Raw genomic sequence first — 25,992 nt, 5'->3', positions numbered from 1 at the left:
CCACCATTAAACCATCTTTCCAAGCAGCCTCCATGTTTCCAGTGTCTTTGTCCCCACTTGGAACTGAACCCAGATGGATATTTCTTCCAACAAGAGGTTGCAGAAAAGTAGTGGAAATAAAGGGAAGGTTTCATAAAATTAGATCAAGGAATCTCAAAGCTTTAACAGCACATTGTCTTCTTTGAATTCATTAGGACTTTTCTGTCACTTGCGAAATTAAAAAAGAAAAAGAAATAGGGAAAACCACATGAAATAATGTCATTCTGTACTTCTAAATCTCTTCTATAGTTTAGATGTTGGAGGGAAGCTTCGATATCTGATGTAATTTTGAAGAGTGATAATAAATTTTCAAACAAGATTCTAGTGGGTTCTTATGCCATGATTTTCTGGAATTGACTAATTTTTTTCTCATCCCTTCTTTGGGGGAATATTACAAACAAGCAATTCAGACAAACTTGTTTTTTATGCATTCTCTACTGTTGTGGAATGGAAGATGGCATTTGAAGTTATTGAGTCAGGGGAATGTTTGTCTGAAATCATAAACCAGTAAATGGAGCAATGTTGGTCTAAGGTTGGTAAGAAATCAGATTCATTACAACTGTGAAACAATATAAATGTTCACTGAAAGATCCATTGCCCTTTTAAGTAGAAAGACTAATTTGATTAGCATTGTATCTTTGACTCTATTTTTGTTAAAATATAAGCATAATAACATTCTCTGAGCATTTTAAAACATTCAGTTCACCATACATGGGGATGTACATAACTCATATCAACCAAATTATAATAACTTTAGTTATATAAAAAGAGTCATCATAGCACAGTGGTTAGAATACAGTATTGCACTTTGCAGGCTAACTCTGCAAAGACTGCCAGGAGTTTGATTCTGATTCTGGTTCAAGTTTGATTCAGCCTTCCATCCTTCTGAGGTTGCTAAAATGAGGACCCAGATTGTTGAGGGCAATATACTGACTCTGTAAACAACTTGGAGAGGGTTGTAAAGCATTATGAATTGGTATATAAGTCTAAGTGCTATTGCTGTAAGTAGTGCCCTGCTGGATAGGGTTCTGACCTGTCTAGTCCAGAAACTGTTCTCACAGTGGCCACCATGGTGGGCAACCACTAATCCCCCAGCAGATGGCCTTCAGAGGCAGTCATAGGACTAATAGCTATTGATTCCTTGACTTCCACACTATAGAGCAGTGATGGCTAACCTTTTTGCCATTGCATGCCAGGAGGTGGGAAGGCGGGGGTGGGTGGGTCACACGCATGCATGTCCACACCCATAATTTTATGTGCCCCGCCCCTGCGCATGCATGTACGCCCCCCCTCCCCCCACTCCTGGCATACAATGGCCTGGTAGGCCCGCTTTTCTCTCTCGTCTGGCTCTATGAGTCCTGGGGAGGGCGAAAACAGCCTTCCCCACCCCTCTGGAGGCCCTCCAGAGGGCATAAACAGCCCGTTTACCAACTTCCGGTTGGTCAGGAAGTGACGTTTTTTGCTGTCCCCAGCCTCCAGAGACGACTAGAGGCTCTGGAGCAAGGTGTGAGAGAAAAATGGGCCTTTCCCACCATCCTCCAGGCCCTCCAGTCAACTTTGCTTTGCTGGCTGGGGAATTCTGGGAGTTGAAGTCCACCAGGCTTAAAGTTGCCAAGGTTGGAGACCCCTGCTTTAAACAACACACTTATTTGAAGGATAAATATAAACCAAAATGTCTACGCCGCCTACAGTCCGACCTAAGCGTACTACACAAAATTATCCACTACAGCTTCCTACCTACAACGTCAATGACTACTTCAGCTTCAACTACAATAATACACGAGCACACAATAGATACAGACTCAAGGTATACCGCTCCAAACTTGATTGCAGAAAATACGACTTCAGCAACAGAGTGGTCAATACCTGGAATGCACTACCTGACTCTGTGGTTACTTCCCCAAACCCCCATAATTTTAACCTTAGACTGTCTACTGTTGACTTCACCCCATTCCTAAGCGGTCTGTAAGGGGCAGCGCACCAGCGCACCACCGGGCCCAGCATCCCTGTTCTACTGTCCCCATTTATTTGTACCCATTTCCTGTGTTCATATCCATGTTTATATTTATTCCTGTTATCTCGTACATGTTTGACAAACTAAATAAATAATAATAATAATAATAACTCAGGACTAGGAAACAGAATTGATGACTTAAATGAGACTTGATTCTTGAAGAAGGTCTTGATGCTGAACTGGCTACACATAAACATACCAGACAGCCATATTCAGACCCTTTTTGCACACTAAAAGCAAAATAGACTCATAGCATCCATGCCACTAACTGAATAAAAGGCAGGGAATCAATAAAAAGACTTTCAATATGCATAGGAATGCACAAATCTTATGGATGGACTTTCCGCACTCATGAAATAAATTCTGCATTATTTATTATTGATGGATAATTTGCTGTGCTGTTTCCTAATGTGTCTGGAGAAGCATTTAGAGCAATGCCTTTGGAGCACAGTTGAAAGGGATTATTAATACATACATCATAGACACATCTCCTCAGAATGCGGAGGATAAAAGCTACATCTAAATTCCATTACATCAAACAGTATTTACTTCCTGAGAACAACAATGATGCTGGTAAATCTTTAATTCCTGTTTTGCTGTGGGAGTTTATACTCGTCTCCTAAGTGAAGGAAATTGATTTATATACTTACAGTCAAAAAGTCTCAGAATAAGAGGTGGGATTACCAGTGAAGCCTAAAAATTCCTTGAAAACCATCACAATTTTGTACTACTGTCTTGATATTTTGTTCCCTGCCTTCCTCTGGTATGTTTTCCTACTTTGTGTATGGGGAGGTGTAATTAAGCAGCAGAGCAAACTTCACCTGTGTTGAAAGAGTATTTGCTCCAGTGGTGAAATCCAATTTTTTTACTACTGGTTCTGTGTGCGTGGCTTAGTGGGCGTGGTGTGGCTTGGTGGGCATGGCAGGGGAAGGATACTGCAAAATCCCCATTCCCTCCCCACTCCTAGGGGAAGGATCAGTGGTGGGATTCAGCCAGTTCGCACCTATTCGGGAGACCGGTTGTTAACTTTCTAAGCAGTTTGGAGAACCGGTTGTTGGAAAAAAAACTTATTTTGTTTTTTCCACTTTATAGGCCTAATCCTGTAAGGAAGGCAGGAAGGACACATTCTGGTGTTTCTAGCCTCATCTTTATTGCCCTGCTTACAGAAACTGCCTCTCTGGTTAACCCTTATTACATTGTAACAGCTAAGGCGAAGCACCCATCGACGTGAGTGATGTTGAGTTGGCCACACCCACACACACATGACCACCGAGCCACGCCTACCCAGTTGGTCATTAGGGCAGAGAACCAGTTGTTAAATTATTTGAATCCCACCACTGGGAAGAATATTGCAAAATCTCCATTCCCACCCCACTCTGGGGCCAACCAGAGGTGGTATTTGCTAGTTCTCCGAACTACTCAAAATTTCCGCTACTGGTTCTCTAGAACCTGTCAGAACCTGCTGGATTTCACCCCTGACTTGCTCCTTCTGAAAGTCCTTGTCACCTGAAGGGCCCATCACAGATCTGATGTTCTGCAGAGTTATAGGGCTACTACTGTATCATTTCTGCAGCTATTGTTCAATATATCCAGATGATCCTTGCCTGTAGAGAACTCAGTATAGATTCACTATCATAAAAAATATGATACTTTATCAACTTTAAACCATTATAAATTTAATTAGGAAACTCTACATATATTCCTGACCATCCCATTCTTCTTATTTCCAATTTCCCAATAGCTTCCCAATGGCATCCATAAGTGAGAGAAGGGGTGGCACCACAAAGCTAGCATTGTGATTTTGCAACTCAATCTCTGCCTGTTTTCTACACGCATCCTGATATTACACATGTATATACAGGCAGAGTTAGTATTGTGATGTCACAACACTGCTTATTTCATTCTAATAAAAGCAATGAGCTACTGCATGCACAATAGTTCCCTCAAAGCTCAGTATTTCACTCCCCTCAAAGGGTGGCTATGTCCCTTTAAGCTGAAAGATTTGAGGCTGTGGGGACCTAGACTTTAGGAATACAACTCTAGTAATGCTATTTTTTTTAATTTGCATTTATATCCCGCCCTTCTCCGAAGACTCAGGGCGGCTTACACTAGTCTTCATCCTATTTGTATATTTATATACAAAGTCAACTTATTGCCCCCAACAATCTGGGTCCTCATTTTACCTACCTTATAAAGGATGGAAGGCTGAGTCAACCTTGGGCCTGGTGGGACTAGAACCTGCAGTAATTGCAAGCAGCTGTGTTAATAACAGACTGTCTTAGCAGTCTGAGCCACAGAGGCCCCTATTCATTATCATCATCACAATTTTAGTCATTTTCAATCCTCTGCAGGATGAAAGCCTTTTCCGCATGTTTCCATGTGTCCTGAGCGTTCTTTTGCCAATTGGGCCCACAATACTTGCTGATGTCATCAATCCATCTTGTTTTAGGTCTCTTTTGTGGATGCTTTTTATCAAGTGGGTTCATCTCCTGTTCAACATCTATATGAAGCCGCTGGGTGAGATCATCAGTGGCTTTGGGGTGAGATACCAACTGTACGCTGATGACACTCAGCTGTATTTTTCCACCCTGGGCCACCCCAGTGAAGCTGTCAAAGTGCTGTCCCGGTGTTTGGAAGCCGTACGGGTCTGGATGGGGAGGAACAGGCTCAAACTTAATCCCTCCAAGACGGAGTGGCTGTGGATGCCGGCACCTCGGTACAGTCAGCTGCAGATGCGGCTGTCTATCGGGGGTGAGTCATTGGCCCCGATGGAGAAGGTACGCAACTTGGGTGTGCTCCTGGATGGTCGGTTGTCTTTTGAAGATCATTTGGCGACCGTCTCCAGGAGAGCTTTTTATCAGGTTCGCCTGATCCGCCAGTTGCGTCCCTTCCTGGACCGAGATGCCTTATGCACGGTCACTCATGCTCTTGTTACCTCTCGCCTAAACTACTGCAATGCTCTCTACATGGGGCTCCCCTTGAAGAGCACCCGGAGACTTCAGCTAGTTCAGAACGCGGCTGCGCGGGTTATTGAGGGAGCGGTTCGGAGCTCCCACGTAACACCTATCCTGCGCAGACTGCACTGGCTACCTGTTGTTTTCCGGGTGCGCTTCAAGGTATTTGTTACCACCTTTAAAGCGCTCCATGGCTTAGGACCGGGCTATCTACGGGACCGTCTACTGCCGGCCTCTATCTCCCATCGTCCGGTGCGTTCCCACAGAGAGGGACTCCTCAGGGTGCCGTCAGCCAAACAGTGTCGACTGGCGGCCCCCAGGGGGAGGGCCTTCTCTGTGGGGGCTCCGACCCTGTGGAATGAACTTCCCCTCGGACTTCGACAACTACCTGACCTTAGGACCTTTCGCCGCGAACTTAAAACCTATTTTTATTTATTTCATCGGGTCCGAAGACGAGGGGAGGGGGATGTTCAGAGCGTAGAGTGTTATTCCATCTGTACGGTAAGTGGGAGAGGCAGATATGGTGGAGGCAAGGGGTCGTATCGTTCCCTGGGAGCACGTGCTCGATGTTTAAAGGCGATCACGTGCTCCGGCCCCTCAGTCCTTACTCGTTCCCCGGATGGCCAAGATCCTCAGAGCTTGGGTCTTCGGCTGATGCTGTGCAATGCCCGGTCCGTGGTAAATAAGGCTCCCTTGATTTACGATCTCATACAGAGGGAGTCCGCGGACTTTACGGGCATTACAGAGACCTGGTTGGGCACAGAGGGGGGTGTTCCCCTGGTTGAACTGTGCCCTCCGGGTTTCCGTGCATTTCATCAGCCGAGGGCCCAAGGTAGGGGTGGGGGGGTGGCGGTTGTGATTAAAGAAAGCCTAGAGCCGAGGGAGTCCACTGTGCCTCAGATATCTGGTTGTGAATCCCTCCTTGTGAAGTGGGGTCATAGGAATCAGATGGGTCTGTTGATCGCGTAACTGGCTCCTTGCTGCGTGACTACAGCCCTGCCTGAGCTGCTGGAGGTGCTTGCCGGGGTGGCAGTTGAGACTCCCAGACTTTTGGTCATGGGGGATTTCAACTTGCCATCGGCCGGCTTGTCATCAACGGTAGCTCAGGAGTTTCAGGCTTCCATGACGGCCATGGACCTGATTCAAGTAATTGATGGCCCTACACACATGGGGGGAGGCACACTAGATCTGATTTTCATCTCTGGACAGTGGATTAATGATCTGGTATTAGGAGATTTAGTGACGGAACTGGTGTCATGGTCGGATCATTTTCTCCTTCGCCTGGACTTTCGGACTGCCGCTCACCACCGCAGGGAGACGGAGCCAATGCGTTGGTTCCGTCCCAGGCGCCTGATGGACCCTGAGAGGTTCCGGACGGAGCTTGGGCCGTTTCCTGAGGATCTTGCCCACGGCACGACTGAAGAACTAGTTGCGGCCTGGGAGCGGGCCGCAGCTGGTGCTTTGGACTGTGTCGTGCCTTTGCGGCCTCTGACCCGGCGTAGATCTCACTTGGCTCCCTGGTTCTCTGAGGAGCTGAGGGAGATGAAACGCCAGAGAAGACGCCTAGAGAGTACCTGGAGGTCTAGCCGTTCCGAGGCTGATCGGACACTAGTGAGTTCTTTTACTAAGACCTACCTAGTGGCAATGAGGGAGGCGAAACGTTCCTACGTTTCCACCCTTATTGCATCGGCAGATAACCGCCCGGCCGCCCTGTTTCGGGTGACTCGCTCCCTCCTTCAACAGGAGGGACGGGATGACCCCCTACAGGGACGGGCCGAGGAGTTTAACGGTTATCTATACGATAAAATCGTTCAGCTTCGGGATAGTTTAGACCAAAATTGCGATGATCCAAGTGGGATGGCAGAGGCACGTCTTGTTGAGGTTATTTGGGATGAGTTTGAGACTGTGGCTCTCGAGGACGTGGACAGGTTACTGGGGAGGCTACATGCGACCACATGTTTACTGGACCCGTGTCCTTCCTGGCTGGTGCTGGCTACTCAGGAAGTGACACGAGGCTGGCTCCGGGGAATTATAAATGCTTCACTGTTGGAAGGGGTTTTCCCCACTGCCTTGAAAGAGGCGGTGGTGAGACCCCTCCTCAAGAAGCCTTCCCTGGACCCAGCTATTTTGGGAAATTATCGTCCAGTCTCCAACCTTCGCTTTGTGGCGAAGGTTGTAGAGAGTGTGGTTGCATGGCAGCTTCCCCGGTACCTGGATGAAGCTGTCTATCTAGACCCGTTCCAGTCCGGCTTCCGGTCCGGTCACAGTACGGAGACAGCTTTGGTCGTATTGGTGGATGACCTCTGGAGGTCCAGGGATAGGGGTTGTTCCTCTGCCCTGGTCCTATTAGATCTCTCAGCAGCTTTTGATACCATCGACCATGGTATCTTGCTGCACCGGTTGGAGGGGTTGGGAGTGGGAGGCACCGTTTATCGGTGGTTCTCCTCCTATCTCTCCGACCGGTCGCAGACTGTGTTGACAGGGGGACAGAGGTCGACCGCGAGGCACCTTACTTGTGGGGTGCCTCAGGGGTCGATTCTCTCGCCCCTCCTGTTCAACATCTACATGAAGCCGCTGGGTGAGGTCATCAGTGGTTTCGGGGTGAGTTATCATCTGTACGCTGATGACACTCAGCTGTACTTTTCCACCCCGGACCACCCCAACGAAGCTGTCGAAGTGCTGTCCCGGTGTCTGGAAGCCGTACAGGTCTGGATGGGGAGAAACAGACTCAAGCTCAATCCCTCCAAGACGGAGTGGCTGTGGATGCCGGCACCTCGGTACAGTCAGCTGCAGCCGCAGCTGGCTGTGGGGGGCGAGTTATTGGCCCCAACGGAGAGGGTGCGCAACTTGGGTGTCCTCTTGAATGGGCGGCTGTCGTTAGACGATCATTGGCGGCCGTATCCAAGAGGGCCTTCCACCAAGTATGCTTGGTGCGCCAGTTGCGCCCCTTCCTTGACCGGGATGCCTTATGCACGGTCACTCACGCTCTTGTCACTTCCCGCTTGGACTATTGCAATGCTCTCTACATGGGGCTGCCCTTGAAGTGCACCCGGAGGCTGCAGTTAGTCCAGAATGCAGCTGCGCGGGTAATAGTAACATCAATCCTGCGCAGTTTGCACTGGCTTCCTGTGGTCTTTCAGGTGCGCTTCAAGATTCTGGTTACCAACTTTAAAGCGCTCCATGGCTTAGGACCCGGGTACTTACGGGACCGCCTGCTGTTACCTTTTGCCTCCCACCGACCCGTACGCTCACATAGAGAGGGACTTCTCAGGGTGCCGTCCGCCAAGCAATGTCGGTTGGGGCCCCCAGGGGAAGGGCCTTCTCTGTTGGAGCTTCTACGCTTTGGAATGAACTTCCCCCTGGTTTACGTCAAGTGCCTGATCTTCGGACCTTTCGCCGTGAGCTGAAAACGCACCTATTTATTCAAGCAGGACTGGATTGAAATTCAAATAAATATTTATTCCGTATGGCTGGACTAGCTTGATTTTTACCTTAAATTTTAGTAGAATTTGATGGGTTTTTAAATTTTTGTAATTTTATGGGGGTGTATGTTATTTTAATATTTGGGCAAATTTAAATCAGTTTTTTAAGGGTTGTTTTAATTATTGTGTATATCTGTATTTTATCTGCCTGTTCACCGCCCTGAGTCCTTCGGGAGAAGGGCGGTATACAAATTAAAATATTCATTCATATTCATTCATTCATCTGCCATTAGTTCTTCTTGCTATGTCACCAGCCCATTTCCATTTCCATTCTTTTAATCTCTTGATGATGTTGTACAGTTTACTTTCATTTGTTCTCTAATCCATGTACAGGTCTTTCTATCGTGTCTCATAGTGCCGCGCATATATCTTTTCATGGCTCTTTGCGCCACGCGTAGCTTTTGTATCGATTATGAGGTTAGTGTCCATGTTTCACAGGCATATGTTAGAGCAGATAGCATATACTGATTGAAAACTTTTCCCTTCAGGTATAAGGGGAGGTTGTTCTTGAAAATTATGCTTAGGTTGCTGAATGCCTGCCAACCACATTTAACAAGCTGTTCAATTTCCTTTACTGTATCACCTACCAATAAGATCCATTGGCCAAGGTATATGTAGTGGTCTACTACGTATAGTTCTTCTCCATTCCTAAGAGGTCTGTAAGGGGTGTACATAAGAGCACCTACGTGCCTACCGTTCCTGTCCTAATGTTCCCTTTGATTGTATCCAATTTCATATAGTTATTATATATATGCTTATATATCGTATAGTTATTTCATGCTTATGCTTATATATACTGTTATGACAAAATAAATAAATAACAAAAAATAAATATTTTTTTCTTTGGTGAATTTATTAAATATAACCTGGCTCTTTTTCAGGTTTATTTTTAAGCCAAATGGTTCTCCTGCTATGTGCAGCTCTTATATGTGTCTTTGTAGCTCTTCTGGGTCTTGTGGAAAAAAGAACAATATCATCTGCAAATCTTAAGTGGTTTTTATTCCAACTTTTGCCCTGTTTAGTTTGTGAAATACTTCTTCAAGGCAGGCAGAGAAAAGAATAGGAGATATTGTATTGCCTTCTTCTAAGTTGACTTCTTCTTTAAGATCATTAAGGTAAATTGTTGCCATTGTTTTTTCATATATTGATTGTAGTAAGTTTATGTAAGCAGTGTCCATGCCTTGGTTGAGCAATGCATTAAGTATTGCTTGTTGGAATACTGAGTCAAACATTTTTTCATAGTCAAAGAAAGCCATGCACAGAAGCATGGTGTACTTGTGCCTTTCAATGACTTACTGAACAAACTGGATGTAATTCATTGTGATGTAGCCACTTCTGAACCCTGCCTGCTCCTTTGGCTGTGCATCATTTAATGTTCTCAATATTCTTTTTGCTATTATCAGGGTGAAAACCTTGTAGATGATTGAAAGAAGGCTTACTGGGCGATAGTTCTTTAAATAATCTTGGGCCCCTTTCTTGTGTATAAGAATCATCTCAGTATTTTTTCCATGCATTGGGTATTTTTTCTTCTCTGCGGCATCTCGAGTATAGTTTTGCTAGTATCTTGTGTAAACTGTGACCACCAGCTTTCAGCATTTCAACCATAACACAGTCATTTTCTGAAGCTTTGCCATTTTTCATTGATTTTATGCAGGGATGAAATCCACTTACCTTCCCTACTGGTTCGGAAGTGCGCGTGCCGTGTGTGGGCGCTCACTTTGCTTGTGCACACGCCATCATCAGGTCCGATTGTAGACCCACTGTGCATGCACAAAGCCTTATGCGCATGCAGAAGGGTCAAAAACAGGTTACTTCCTGATTTTATGGCATTTGATACGACTTCCACTAGAATATCTGGCTTTTCCTATTTCATGGGTGTTATTACTTTTGAGTGTTCTTGATCTTTGTATAGCTCTGAATATAATTTTCCAATTATTTCTAATATTTCCTGTCTTGTTCTACATACAGAGCAATCTTCACGTTTTAATGCAAAAACCTTTTTTTTTTTTTGTATTTACAAGCTTGCATTATGCTCTGTTAATCCCTTTGTTTTCTTCAGCTGCCTTTTCCACAAACTTCGCGTTAAACTGACAGCTTTCTTCCTGGGTATTATAATGCTATTGTGACTGTATCATTTTAATGAACACATATGAAAGCATTCCCCTTGGAACTGTTTTGCTTAGAATATGTTTTTTAAAAGTTGGGGGGTTTTTGGAGCCTTGTTGAAAGCAAAGCTTAGATTTACTAAGACTTCATACTCTCTCCTCCCCCACTGTTCTCATATTCTGTATTTTCCATCATTTTAATACTTACTGCGGAATTTTCTTCTCAAATATGAATATTATTATTAACCATAATTATAAGGATTGATGTCTTCCATTTTTATATAAAATGATTCCACCGGTGACATCATGAGCAATCAAGACTTGCAAATTGCATGAAATCTCAATATAACCCTGTCCTTTCCTTAGATGGAGAACTTTGTTTACTTCTGATTCCAGGAAGCCACAAAAATTAATAGGAACAAACCTCTGCAGCTTTTGTTTGGTGTAAGCACACAGGGCACCAAGACTGAAACTTCTGTACATAGGATTGGGGGCAGGGGTTGGTTCCACTTACCTTTACTACGGTTTGCAACGGGAGCATGTGCGTGCGTACTTCTGTGCATGCGCAGAAGCTTATGTGCATGTGCAGATTGTCAGTGATGACATTGGGACGAGTGGGCGGAGCCTCCCACCGCCATTACTTCTGGTTCACAAAAATCAGACCGAACCGGAAGCAACCCACCATTGATTGTGGGGCAGGGGAAGAAGCTTTGGCCTCCCCCTAGTTACTTGTATACAAAATGCATAGAGGTTTTAACAAGAGAAGGAAAACACCAGGGGTGAAATGCTACCAGATCGGACCGGATCGGGCGAGTAGGTAGCGGAGATTGGGTCTGGTTCGCCGATCCGGTAGCAATCACTGGCTGGCCACGCTCCTGAACCAGTCCATGGCCCGCAGGCCAGCCTTCACAAGCTGGACACCGGGACACTGGGAAGGCAGCTTGCCACCTGCTCGCCCTTCGGTCAGGTGCCAGGGCCCATTCCCTGAAGTCCTGGAGCCACCGCCTGCCCCAACCGGGTCAGGGAATGCACCATTCCCCGACTCCGGCCTTTCCCCGGAGCTGCTGCCCACTCGCTGCCCACTCGCCGCCCGTTCACCCTTCGCCTTTGGTCAGGGCCCAGGGATGCCTCATTCCCCTGAGATGCCGGAACCACCACCTGCTTGCTGCCTGCCTCAACTGGGTCAGGGAACGCACCATTCCCGACAACAGCCTTGTCCCGGAGCCGCCACCCGCTCTTCCTTCGCCATGTGGCGTATACTTACTTTCCTCCAGCAGCTGGCTGCCAGGAAAGGCAAGCGTCCAAAAGTTACTTGAGTCATTCTCCTTGAATATGCCACCGCCATTGCTGCTTGTTCCATGCACCGGCTGCACCGTTTATTTCATTTATTTATCAGCGGCAGGTTGGGTGTGCGCTTGTGCAGCTGGCGCATAGAACAAGGTGAGCAACTCAAGGAGAGCAACTCCAGTAACTTTTGGACGCTTGCCTTTCTGTGCATTCCCCAACCCGGTTGAGGCAGGCGGCAAGCAAATGGCGACTCCGGGGCCTCAGGGAATGGGGCATCCCTGGGCCCCGGCCCCTGACCAAAGGTGAAGGGCAAGCAGGCGGCGAGCGGGTGGTGAGTGGGTGGCAGCTCCGGAGAAAGGCCAGAGTTGGGGAATGGTGCATTCCCCCACCCTGTTGAGGCAAGTGGCAGCTCCGGGGGCTCGGGAAATGGCGCATCCCTGGGCCCCAGCCCCCAACCCAAGGTGAAGGGAGAACAGGTGGCAAGTTAGTGGCAAGTGGGCGGAGAGGCTGCAGCTGCAGGCATCTCGCAAAAAGGGAAAAGGCAGAATAGAAATTTAAAAAATTTTCCTACTGGGTTCTGTGGGCGTGGCTTGGTGGGGGGTGTTGTGACTGAGTGGGTATGGCTGTGAGGGACATTGAGTTGGCTACGCCCACTCAGTCACAGGACACACCCACCCACCAAGCCACACTCACAGAACAGGTAGCAAAATTTTTTAGATTTCACCCCTGGAAAACACCCTCCACCTGCTTCACATCACCCGCATCATTAGAAGGTTCCCAGCCTGAAAGCAGTGAGTTATGGCATATACAATTCAGATGGGAAGTGATAGTGACATGATCTGCAACAGCTACTATATTTCAAAGCAATCCTCAGGCTCTTTTCTTGCCTGTGATCTTTTTGACCTTGATGATGATATCAGAGCAGGAAGAAGTGATTGCTTGGAGTCCTGCCAGCGCAACAGATGTAGCAGATATATATATTGACATTTTCAATGGCAGATCGGTTTCCTAAAAGAAAAATGTGCCCAGTAATGTACTTGTGATGTATAGCATTGAAGTAGATCTGTTTTATAAGTTGATAATTTTGTTCAGGTTAAAAAGTACTTTAACTCAGTAATTGCTATGGTATTTTGCTGTATTCAAGTTCACTTTATTAAAGAGTGTATATTCCAAATAAAGTATTTATAGATTTACAGCCAAAATTACGATCTAAAAAACATTTTGGGACTATTAATATGTAAACAGTAAAACTAATATTGTTTAGAGTATATCTCTAGTTTGTAGGCAGAAAAGTCTTTTCTCTAGATAACTTCAGCATTCCATTGAATGTTGGAGCACATCCTTTCAATTCAGTAGGTCTATCAGTGTATTAGTTGCAATTAATATTGTTTGGGAACATCAACTGATCCAGAATGCCATGATCAGATTTGTTGTGATTCGCCAGCAGCCTGCGGATCTGGCAATGGAGTCGAACAGTGATGAGGCTGAGGAAGAGCGTGGGCCAGTCCTGGAAGCTGTGGAAGGCCCAGATGAGGGCTCTGCGTTGGAGGCTGAGGTGGGGCCAGGGCCATCGGGGAGTGAGGTGCAGACTCCAGAGCTTCCAGAGCCTGACAGTAGTGAGGCAGAGGAACAGGAGTAACCTGTTCCTAATGCACGCATGAGAAGAGCTGCCAGAAGGCAAGAGCAGCTCAAGCAAAGAGGACAACTCGGGAGTAGGGCCAAGAGATGATTGGCCCCTCCCATAAGGCTTCATAGACCAGAAACGGCATTTGGGCTCTTTGCCGGAAAAAAACGCTTATAGCTTCGTCTTGTTGCATTTATTTTGTATCGGTGTCTTCTGAACTTTTGCCAAGAAAGATATTTGGCAGTTTGCCTAATTGGACCAAGGTTGGTGATAGGACTGAGGAATTGTGTTGGGAGGAATTTGCTTTAATTTAGTTGAACTATGCTGAGAATGAAGTAATTCTCAGCTGTTCAGATAAAGTTTGTTTGTTTTTAAACTGATTGAGTTTCCTACTATCTACTTAGGCCTGGGTCACAACAATAACATAGAATTTATGAGAATATATCACCCATGGGGGGGCCTTCATGACTATGAGGCTTTCACAATTTGAAACACTGACCTATCCCATGGAAATCTGAGAGGTTCCAAGCTACCAAGAGAGGCCATTCTCTTTGTTCCACCATTACTAGAAGCACACAAGGTATGGTTTTCTCTGATGTTTTCCAGCTCTTGAACTTGAACCTCTCTGGAACTTGTGAATGAATTAGTCTTCACTAAGTGCAGTTCTTTATTTCTTGATGATTTTTTTTTATTTGATCAGTTTTTCATTGTCCAGATTTTTAATTATAACTTAGCACTTCTTAAAATAAAATATGCTATTTTTGCCAGAAATATGAGTTAGGTTTAGGATTAAAACGATCCTCTGGAATTCAGGTATCAGTATAATAATTTAAATTAAAAACACTTTGCAACATTAAGCATAAGCATGCAAAATGAATGCCAAGAAATCCAACAAAAAGGCAATCCTACAAATACCGCTTAAGCCCCAGAGGCATGGAAAAACAAATAGCTCAACAGTGTAAAGTCCAACTGAGCCTCTTACAGCCAAGCTGTTCCAGTTGCATGTTGCTTAATGTATATAGGAAGAAAAAGCAAGTTGCAATGAATGTAGTCAGACAGTTTTTAAATGGGAGGGCTCGGATTTGTAAATGAACAGAACTAAAAATAATAGTGATAGAAATATTAGGATTGACAGCGAAGTGAAGAAATGTAGAAATACCACTTTAAAGACTAAAAACAAATGCTATAAATGTTAATGTTTAAAAACAACAATGAATGAAAAGAAAATCTTAATTATTATAACTGTGTTGGAAAATTGTAAGGCGGCCACTGTAATTGAAGAAATGTTCAGTTGTGCTTAAAATGGGGCTTGCTTAACCTAAATGAAGATTGCATGCGTGGCTGAGAAGGGGAAGAATGCTGTAATTGTTTCCTTCTATGAAGAAAAGGCAGAATAGTAATAGTAGAAATAGCAATAGTGCTTAAACTTATTATAGCGTTTCACAGTGCTTTATAGCCCTCTTTAAATGATTTACAGAGTCAGCATATTGCCCCGAACAGTCTAGGTCGTTTTACTGACCTTGGAAGAATGGAAGGCTGAGTCAACCTTGAGACAGTGAGAATCAAATTGCCAAACTGCTGGCAGTCAGCAGAATTAGCCTGCAGTACTGCATTCTAACCACTGCACCACCATAGCTCTCAGAAGGAGTGAATGCAAAAAGTACAAGGCAAGGAGATTAGATAATTGTTCTTGGGAAGGTGTTTAGCAGAATATTGATTGATAAGATATGAACAGTACATACATTTGGAAAGTGCACTGTGGCTTTATGCCAGGCAGAGGGTGTGCAGACTAGATTTTTGCTCTTCTTCAACCCACTGAGAAATGCATGAATGCAGCTGATGCAGAGAAAATGTACACTGAACTGAGTAAGCTTAGGAATAGGAATGTTTTGCATGATATGATTTTTGCTGAATATAATAGAAGTATCTGGTGGAAGTGAAGCTTTTGTGAGAATAAATGGAATCCAAGTGAATGATTGCAGACAATGTATGCAAACAAAGGCTTCTGATTGGTTAACAATCCAAATGGTAGCGAATGTTACATTGTATGATGCAGCAAGGAATAAGGATCTGAGAATTAATGCATCAAAGATCAAAGTGGCTATATCGAAGTGGGAACTGGTGTGAACAATTCCAAGTTACTGTTTATATAATGGTGAATAACTAAAGCAAGTATCTGTATTCCTTGGTAGAATATTTGATAAAGGAAAAATGGATAGAGCAATTTGGTGATATGGAAATGTTGGTAGAAATATCATGGGTAGTATGTGGTGCCAAAGGGAATGTGAGAACTATGTGTGTCAGGAGAAACATGTTAAATGTAGTGGGTCTGGAGTAGTTGAAATGTATGCATAGTAAGACCCAAAGAGGTAGGGTAAGAATGGATGGAGGCTGAACAAATGTGGATGAGTACTGCCAGAAAAGAATAAATACTTTGAGGTCATGTTGGAGGACATGAATGAAAATGAAATTGCAATATATGAAGGAAGAACGAATGGAAAATCGAGAAAGTAGTGATTGAACAGAGATGACATTTTTGAAGAGAGGCAAGGTCCTTAAAGAAGTCAATCAATGAAGCAGGGTATGGATGCAGTGAAGCAAGGATCATATCCAGAGATAAGAGTCATGCCCAAGCCCAGAGACAACACCACAATGTCCAATCAAGTCCAATGCTTTATTTGCTTCTATCTTGATGGATAGAATCTTGCCAAATTAAAGCCACAACCTTCTAACCTACTAGATATATCCTGAGGGATTCTAGGGTCATTCCCACTTCTCCCTCCAGTTTGGGACTGGGCAGTCTCTTAATCCCAGCCTCTCCCTGGGAAAGCTCTGTGTTTCCAAAACTCTTCCCCACTACTCAAGCAGTGCTTAGTCCTTCACAGATAGATATAGAGTATATGGAGATGTTAGTTTTTGCTATGAGATTTTTTGGTTATGCTTTTCTTTGGGCCCATTTAGGCAGCAAGTATGAGACATTTTTGAACTTTTGGCAAGCTTTAGCGTTCACATCAGTGGTGGGTTGCTCTTGGTTCGGTACGGTTCTTGCGCACTGGTAGTAATGGCGATGGGAGGCTCCGTCCATCCACCCTGACATATCACTAATGATCTGCGCATGTGCAGAAGCATGCGCAAGCTCCCATTGCAAACCAGTAGTAAAGGTAAGTGGAACCCAACCCTGGTTCACATGTACTAACTCCCAATTATCCTTTTGTTTTGATTTCAGATTACCTGGGAAATTGATACTGTGGACTAACTCAAATTTGGAAATAGTGGGGAAAATGTTCTGTTGAAATGTTTCATTAACAAAGGATTAAAACTTCACATGAATTGATTTCCAACTGTTCTTTTAAAGCTTTTGAGAGAGTGCGTCTTGAAATTGACCTATCTATAATACAGATAGTCCTTATGACCACAAGTGAGCCCAAAATTTCTGTTGCTAAGTGAGACATTGTTAACTGAAATTGGCCCCATTTTACAATCTTTCATGCAACAGTTGTTAAGAAAAACACTGCTGTCGTTAAGTTAATAACACGGTTGTTAAGTGAATCTGGCTTCCCCTTTGATTTTGCTTGTAAGGACGCAAAAGGGGATCACGTGGTCCTTGGACACTGCAACTGTCCTAAATATAAAGCAGTTGCTAAGCATCTGAATTTTGATCGTGTAACCATGGCGATGCTGCAACGGTCGTAACTGTGAAAAACAGTCATAAGTCACTTTTTTCAGTGCCGGTGTGGCTACTAAATGAACTGTAAGTTGAGGAATACCTGTATATAAAATAATAGAGCTGAAATATGTATAAAGATGATTCAATAGTATGATCTGATGCTTTAGAAGCCTTCGAGGAACCGGAATTTTTAGTTTCTTTGAATTTCTTTCAGCAGCTGAAGACAAACTAACAATTACATTTTTAGGACATTAGAAAGTGGAATGAAAGTCAGCAAAGCTGGCTGAGGGACTCTGGGAGTTGAAGTCCACAATTCTTAAAAGAGCCAAGTTTGCAGACCCCTGGTATAGAGGATTGAGCTTATCTTTTCCTTTATTTTTTAAAAAACCTCTTAGGTATTTGCTTAGAAACTTTATTTGCTATATTCCTTTGTCCGGACTTTTCCAAGAAAGGATTCTAAATAATTTAGTAGTTTTAGAAAAAAAGTTCTAATTATGTCTCACTTAAAAGATAAGCTATTGAATGACTAGATGATTAATGCTGAGCCATTATGCTGGAAAACCTCAGTTGGTGTAAAATGGGTTCCTGTGACCTCAGGCTTAATCATTCAGAAATCATGAAACATTATTTTCCTATTATAGGCTGATAACTTTGACCTGATAACCACCGGTAGTCCAGTTATTCACATGAATAACTGATGATGCATATATAGAATTGCATTTCCATCAGGGGTTAGCTGGGTCCCCTGTGAACTGTTGGCTGCCTCATTTCCGATTCTCTTCTTTCAGCCCTAAATCAGGTAGAAGAAGACATGCACATATTTTTTTCCCACGTTTGAAGGCTTCTGCCTGTGAAAACCATGGAAATTATAAATACAGTGGCAGAAATTCATTGGACTGTTATTATTATCAAAGTGGAGATGAATATGCCCAGCTTCAGCAGTGTGTTCATATAATTCTAACTCTTTGCTTACCGGTAATTCTTTAATGTATTGGTTGAACTCAGTCTTCTTCAACCTGGCGCTCCCTCCCCCCAGCATTAATATTTCTTGTGGAATTGGCCAGAAATTCCAATACATCCCTGAATGGCAGGTTTGAGAAGGCCTGGTGTAAATAATTAATGCAAAAGCACCAGAAGACTTAATTATTTAAAAAGCAGATGTTTGTCTTCTTTAGGATAGGGTAGGAATTTGGACATCCGCAATGGGGAGCAAGGGACATTGTAGGATGTCATTGCACAAATGACACTCATTGTATTACAATGCAACTAATTCAAATTACATAATTCATGATATTTGTGTGATTTTCATTATGACACATACATTGTCATGGACATGGTGCCTTTGCATTTGATAGTTCGGGGATGGGACCTTGAAAAGCTCCAAATGGGACTGAACTGGATTTCCCATCATCCCTCACCTTTGATTAGGCTGACTAGAGTTACGGTTTGGCAATATCTGAATGGTTTGCCATCTGTATTTTAGATTATACCTTATAACTGGATTTTATATTTAGAGGGGAATAAGTGCCACTAAATTTAGCAGAATTAACTTCTCAGAAGTTCCACATAAGATTACATTGTAAATTTCTTGCAAGCTTAATATTTCTGATTAAAATTGTTCATAATAGAGAAATACAGCTGTCTGGTATCTAGAGAGAAAGCTATCATCGTGGCTAACCATGAACACCTCAGGGCTTTTATAATCTATGGCCAATACCTTTGCTGTTGTCAGGCTTGTTAACTTGGCAACAGGGAACCTAACATTGAATTAATGTTAATTTCAGATCATGACAGAAGCTTTCATATTTGACCTTTTCTTTTTTCTCTCTCTCTTCTTTTCTTGCTCCTTATGGTCATTCTGCCTCTTGACTCAGTAATTCTTCCAATTACTGACAGTAACTCCTGCAGTTTCTTTGACAGACTAGGCAAGCTGCTTATCTTATCACATTTTACTATTTCAGGATGACTGACAATTAATCTGAGGGCTCAGCTGTGTTCAGTGATTCTAGAGAACCACCTCACTTCTCAGTCATTAACCAGCTTTGTATGTTGTCTCTCTCTTTTAAAAAAAAGATGGGTCATGAATATTCAGACATCCCTTAGGCTGCATTCTTCTTCCTTTTGGGTGGTGGTAATCTGTTTTCTCATTTTTCTATTTCAGTTGGAGAAAAAAAAGCTACCAATTTTTTAGCAGCAAAGGACAGGCAGAGGGAAGAAATCATTGCTTCTGGTGAATATTAGTGCAGAATTAATTTGGAATAGAATTCTTTATATCGCATAGAACATTTGCAGGAATATATTTCATATTTACTTTTTATAATTATGTGATGCAGTTTTTATCTTAACTGAGAAAAAAAAACTATTGCCACTGGATGAGAACAGCTGCACCTTCTCCTGATTCAGCTGAAAGCTACATTTGGGGGTGGGGTTTTTTTTGGTGGGGGGAATCATATCCATTGCTGTTATATATTCAGTTTGCCATCAGATTTTTGGCACATGCTAAGCATCCTATTCCCCCACTGCCACCCCAGCTTTGTGTCATCAGCAAATCCTACAATTTTATCTAATTTTTTTATAAAACGTTGACTAGAAAGCCCTTGTGGCAGCACATTCGAAGCCTTCTCCTGCTTTCATAAAACCATCAGAGATGATCATGTTTCAAGCCCACAATGTATCCACTTGTGATTCCAGGCAGTTTGCACTTAATTAACTGTGAAGAACATTATGTGCTACTTTGTCAAAAGTTGTACTGAAATTAAAGTATATTGTATCTGCAGTATTCCCATCCTGCATTAAAAAAAAAAAATATTAAAAAAAACCCCAAGATAAATTTAGTCTGCTGAGACCTGCTTTTGATGTCTAATGGCCACCAGCCTTTTCAAAGCGCTTACAGCAAAATCTTTTTATGACCTGCTCTATCCTCTCTTCAAATATTGTTATCAGGATGATTTGTAATTGTGAAGTCCTCGGTACTCTCTGAGCTTGGTGTTTTCTTGTAGGTGTTTCATTACCAAACTAGGTAGCATCATCAGTGCTAAAAGGGAGTGGGGTTTACCCTTATTTTATGTACTAGCAGCTTGACCTCTCAGGGTTGGTAGGATGATTCCTCTTTGTCATGTTAAACTTTAGGGGTTTTTTTTGTTTGTTTATGGGACAAAATTTGTACCTTTTACATGGGGTTTCATTTACAGCTAAGCGTCCAGATGTGCAATGTTGAATTTTATATTTACATTCATTAATGTTACTATTTTAGAGCTCTGTTTGGTCTTTTTACTGACAACTGGCTTGGAGAAGATGTTTCCATGTTTCAATCTGATAGGCAGCTCTTTCACTCTCAAAGAGGCTGATTGAAAAAGTACTCTGCATGAGATTGGAGGTGGGGGGGAGGACTGGGACAGTTAAATCAGGGGTCTCCAACCTTGGCCCCTTTAAGACTTGTGGACTTCAACTCCCAGAGTCCCTCAGCCAGCAAAGCTGGCTGAGGAACTCTGGGAGCTGAAGTCCACAAGTCTTAAAGGGACCAAGGTTGGAGACCCCTGAGTTAAATGAAGTTAGATCTCAAAAGATTCAAGCCTCATTCAGCCCACTGAATGGAGATGCAAACCCCAGCCTGTTCCATGGGCTGGGAGTATGGATGAGAATCAGGGGTGGGTTCTACTTACCTTTACTACCGGTTTGCAATGGGACCACGCGTGCAGAAGCTTTTGCACATATGCAGATCACCCATGATGATGTCGTGGTGGGTGGGCAGAGCCTCCCGCTGGTTTTACTACTAGTTCTATAGAACCGGGAGCAACCCACCACTGATGAGAATACTGTCTAAGCCCCTATGTTTTCAGCTTTGCTAGACCTTCAACATCTATGGTGAGGCATTGTGCTGTTCTTTGCTACACTCTCATTTGTCTCAAATGAACAATTATTAGTGGATTTATTTTTTGGGAATTTGTTCTGTAATATTCCAGCTTTATGCTCTTAGTAAATAACACACTTCATCAACCAATGGGTCTAATTGGTATGTATTTGTTTTAGAGTATTACAGTATTTCATTGTATCTGACTAGGGCCTGATTGAAGCAAGTAATGTCCTAAAATACAGCTCAGCAATAGTGCCCCTGAGCCCTTCCATTACCTAACTAACATTAAGACTTGGTAAGTACTGAATGTGCTTAGTCTATTTAATGATTCATCCAGGACTGCATCTGGCCTTTGGGGATCCATGTTCATATAGTTTATTCTGGAATGTCTGCTTCTTCAAATGTTAAAAGCCTGAAAATGGAGGCTAATAGTGCACAGGATCTTCTGTCTCTTGCTTCTGGTTACTACTGTACTACTATATTTGCTGTTGGTCTTCTATATGGAGATTACAAATAGTCTTTGACCTACGATGCCAATTGAGATTAGAATTTCCATCATTAAATGACGAGGTAGCATTTTACGACTGGATTGCATAGCAGCAACATTCCCTGTGGTCCCAGTTGCCACTGTTAACTGAATAGCAATAGCACTTAAGACTTATATACTGCTACACAGCCCTCTCTAAGCAGTTTACAGAGTCAGCATATTTCCCCCAACAATCTGGGTCCTCATTTTACTGACCTCAGAAGGATGGAAGGCTGAGTCAACCTTGACCCAGTCAGAATCAAACTGCTGAATTGCTGGCAGCCGGTAGTCAGCAGAAATAGCCTGCAGTACTGCATTCCAACCACTGTGTCACCATGGCTGTGAACTCCATGGACTTGTTAGGCAAGGCAACTTCCTGCTAACTTCCCACAATCAAACTCAGTTGGAAAGGTGGCAAGACATTGCAAATTCAATGCCTGCAGGCAGGTAAGTGGCTGCTGCTAGGTAGGGAGCAAGGAGGTGTGCATGGATGCAAGGGAGAATCATAGAGGGTGTGCAAGAAATATGGCACAATTTGGATGTGCATGTGAGCTGTGCATCAGGCAGGGTGCCTGAGGGTGTGCAAGAGCCAGTATGTGGGTTAGGAATGCACGAGTGTCTAGCATAGTATAAGTGCAGAGACTGAATAGGTGCATGGGTAGGAGTGATTTATCCCAGCAACCTGCAACCTTCCCTGCCAGCTTTCCCACTGATTTTCTTGGGAAGTTGACATGGAAGATTGCAAATGGCAAACATGTGATCACATTGGGAGATGAGATGGCCAGAACTCTGAGGACCAGCTGTAACCATCAATAGTTGACTGAATGTTTGTACATTGATGGTCACCTGTAGAGATTTCCTTTGCCATCATCTTTTATAGTGCCTTTATCAACTTCATCTGGTAAAACTTTCCTCATTCTAATAAACTGGTCTGTCATTAATCCTCTGATTTCAAGTACTATTGAACATTTATTGTTTCTGCAAGTATATGCCATGTTATTTTCAGATAGGAAAGATGACTTAAGCATTTCAGATCACAACTATAAAATTCTTATTCACCTTTGCTCCTTAAGGCATCAGTAGTAGTAGGTTTTAATTGTTTTTTTTTGTTTCTTTCCCAGTCTCTCAGTTTAGCCAATTATACAATATTCACTTAAAAAGAAAATTCATATTGAACTCCGCTGGCAGACTTCTAGTAGCTCTTCCTGTTAATTCACCCAGTGAGCCCAGTCCCTAAAACCCTTCTGCCTTATATTTTTTTAAACTTTCTGCTGACTCAATAAGAAACAATTGTGCCATCATTCACAATGGATAATCAAGAGCTCTCTGGAAATACCTTTTGCAATGGACCTATTCGAAAAAAAATGTTTTTATCCCTCATAGCGAAATATATAACTTTCTGATCACTCTGCTCTTTTCCCTTTCTTTATTGCTTTGAAGTTTTCAGAAGTGGTATGACATACTGAATGAATTTGCAAACAAATGAGTCTTTGCATTTAACTCAACTGCCATATTCCCATATATTTTTTGTGATTGCTTGCTTTTAATACAGCATTGCCTTTCCAAACCTAATATCATCCAAAGGTTGGTCTGGCTTAATATAAAATTCTTTCATCGTAAAAAGAACTGCTTTAGTCTGAAAACAATAATATTACTGTTAACAAATTGCACTTGCCTAGATGTTGGTTTCACCAGTCTTTTGAAGAACTCATAAACATTACTTCAGTTTACTTTCTCACTGAAATTAACAAATGGATACTTCAAAAACTATGTCTGAAATGAACCAATAAAAATCTAATAAAATATTTCCTAAATCCATGAAGTATTTCTGGTTCTAAGATTAAATAAATATACTACTTTTAAATCTTTTATTGTTGATTGGAAATATACTTTCCATATTTAAGCCTATGTTTAAAAAACAGGAGAGTCTATTAAAATTAACATTTTGTAACTAGCTTTAAGATTTGGCTCATATACAATGTTTATGTAGTCTTTATACAGTGTTTGAAAATACAACTGAGATTTGCAAACTTTAAATGATTAATAATACATTTTTTACTCAAAGCTAAAGTTATTCTGAAATATTGGATTGCATTTTCATTTTGTAAGTAACTTATAAAAGGCAGTCAAATTTCAATAGCACAATGTGATGGTGCAGTGAAAATCCCTAAGTGTGTGTTGGACTGCAAGAATCAGTCAACAATATGACTACACCTCATAAGAGGGTTAAAAAGTGACTTATGTGAGTTTAGGCACTCGTATTCAATGGATTCATTCCATTCAGGGAAACTCCTCAGCACTGCAGAATCTTAGCTACATAAACAATTTTTGACAATTTTTCTGCCCATTTCTAGAGCCAGGCACTAGATGACAATAGGAAAATAAAGAAATGTTGTTGCCATCCCTGATTGTTTGCAATTCAGGCAATTATGCTAGAACTTTCACAGCTTTCTGAAAGACCCTCACATACACATCCCACAAACACCCCCCCCCCAAAGTCTATGTATGTATAACTGTATGAGTGTATATATGTAAATAAATGAAACACATCTAGAGGGTTATTTCTGCTCATTTTCAGTGTTGACGTCATAAAATCACATTTTCTACTAGTCTTTCACCTTTTTCTTTATATATTCAACATACCAGCTTGAGCTACAGTGTCAAAGGCTGAAGCAGCATCAAAAGAGCAGTCAGGCCAGCATTCAGGAGGCAAATGTGAGAATATGGCATTAGAGAGAGTGGAAAAAATAGTTCCAAGATCATGTGGTTCCAATCTGCTTTGCAGTCTTGACTGCCAAGCTATCAGGGTGAATGTTCTTGTAATTAAAAAAAGGTTGCCATTCTTAGTTTTTATGTGTTAACGATATCAAAAGTGTCAACAGAATTTACTTAACAAGTTTCTTAACTCCTGTTATTTCTTACAACAGCCATGTGAAAAGATACAAATCTGTTTTAAAATTGACTTTTAGTTTATTCTGATAGGTATTATTAGCATGTTCCCATTATCAAATACTATTCATGTATACACAATAATTATCAAAAGAAATATGAAGAAAAACATCTGTCATCCTAATAACTAATAATTGTCTTATACATACACACTATTAATGGCATTGTTTGTATTCATTTCTTTCTTATGTCTTGAGAAAACCTGATGATTTGCTTGAATATGTGCATCATTATAACAAAATTCAAGAAACTCCAGGGATCTGTAAATGCTGAGGAGTTTATTTCCACACCACATGGTCTCAAGAGACTCTTAAAACAAGACCAGTTACAGGTTAGTATGCCCAGAGTTCTCAGTGCTTTTCCCCAAAGAAGGGAAATTTTTAATAGACACGGTACATATTCAGTTGAACTATTTGACAGCCATTTAAAAACCCTTTTGTATAATCAATGCAAGGATACCGACATTAAAAGTACAGTACAGATAAATTCACAATCATAATAACAGTGAAAGAGATTGAGATCTAGACAGTGAGAGTACTGAAGCATCGTGTACATGCACTAAAGTGCTAACAATCTAAAGACATGCAGATCTTGAGTGTATGTTTACTGTACAGCTCACTTCCAGTCTTCCTCTTCCCTTTTCTAAACATTTCATATTCTCTATATTCCCTTCTAATTTAAAATAACTTTAATCAACCAGTTCAAGGGTTTCCTTCACTAACAACATTTACTGCTTCAGTCATGCTAAAGCACCTTTATGAAATTTCTTTTTTTTTTAAATGAATCCAAAATGAATAAAATTAAGAAATCCAATATTAAACCAAGGAGGCGGAAAAATAGCCAAATAACCTAAATCTCAACAGTGCAAACGTATTACAAGGCAGTCAGCAGTTAGAGAGCAAGAGAGAGAACAGAATCACTGTCTCTTCGAAAACGAAATTTATTTATTTAAAATCTTACCTTTATCTGTATAATTTTTAGATTCTTTTAGTTAATATACTGTGTATAGAAAAGATGGTGCCAAAAATAGTTTTCTGAGCTATGAAAAAATAAGTTATTAACAGGCACATTAGCTGTTTCATTCTAGAAACATCACGGTTTCTCTAGTTGTATACTAAGAAGCTGCATTCTAGAACATTCTTTGAACACTGGAACTTGATCTCTTCTTACTGATAGAGACTGGCCATGATAATGGATCCATCATACAAAAGATAGTAAGTTTATTGTGTGATAATTCATGCAGGTTTGTGTCATTGGTTTGAATTCTCTAATAGCAGTTCCTGGTTTACATAGTCTTCTGAAGTGAGGCAGTAGGAGAATGTAAAGCCCAACGGGAAGGTGGGCGCTGATTTGCTGGTCTTTCAGGTCTGGAGAAGCAGGATTCTAAGGATGGAGCTAGTGCAGAACAAGGTAGTTCCTTTATTGTGAGAAAAATAAAAAACACCAAATTTACTAATTCATACATTGCAAAAGGGAGGAAAACAATAGTTAA

General features: G+C 42.2%; 1 protein-coding gene and 1 long non-coding RNA gene across 3 annotated transcripts in view; one reads left to right on the top strand and one right to left on the bottom strand.

The window, feature by feature from the left end:
- Positions 1-24,736: 24,736 nt before the first annotated feature.
- The window catches only part of LOC131195492 (uncharacterized), a 38,047-nt gene continuing 36,791 nt past the window's right edge, over positions 24,737-25,992 (top strand). Inside the window, exon 1 of the long non-coding RNA XR_009154470.1 lies at positions 24,737-24,831. This is a non-coding gene — a long non-coding RNA (uncharacterized LOC131195492). The remainder of the gene's footprint in view (positions 24,832-25,992) is intronic.
- The window catches only part of MTCL1 (microtubule crosslinking factor 1), a 126,868-nt gene continuing 125,699 nt past the window's right edge, over positions 24,824-25,992 (bottom strand). For both annotated transcript variants that reach the window (XM_058177438.1, XM_058177439.1), the window contains exon 15: positions 24,824-25,917. In XM_058177438.1, coding sequence (XP_058033421.1) covers positions 25,786-25,917 — 132 coding nt within the window. In that variant the 3' untranslated portion in view covers positions 24,824-25,785. The remainder of the gene's footprint in view (positions 25,918-25,992) is intronic.

This window comes from Ahaetulla prasina, chromosome 3, assembly GCF_028640845.1.
Source record: "Ahaetulla prasina isolate Xishuangbanna chromosome 3, ASM2864084v1, whole genome shotgun sequence".
In the NCBI taxonomy this organism is placed as follows: Eukaryota; Metazoa; Chordata; class Lepidosauria; order Squamata; family Colubridae; genus Ahaetulla; species Ahaetulla prasina.
This window is presented reverse-complemented; position numbering and strand designations above follow the sequence as displayed.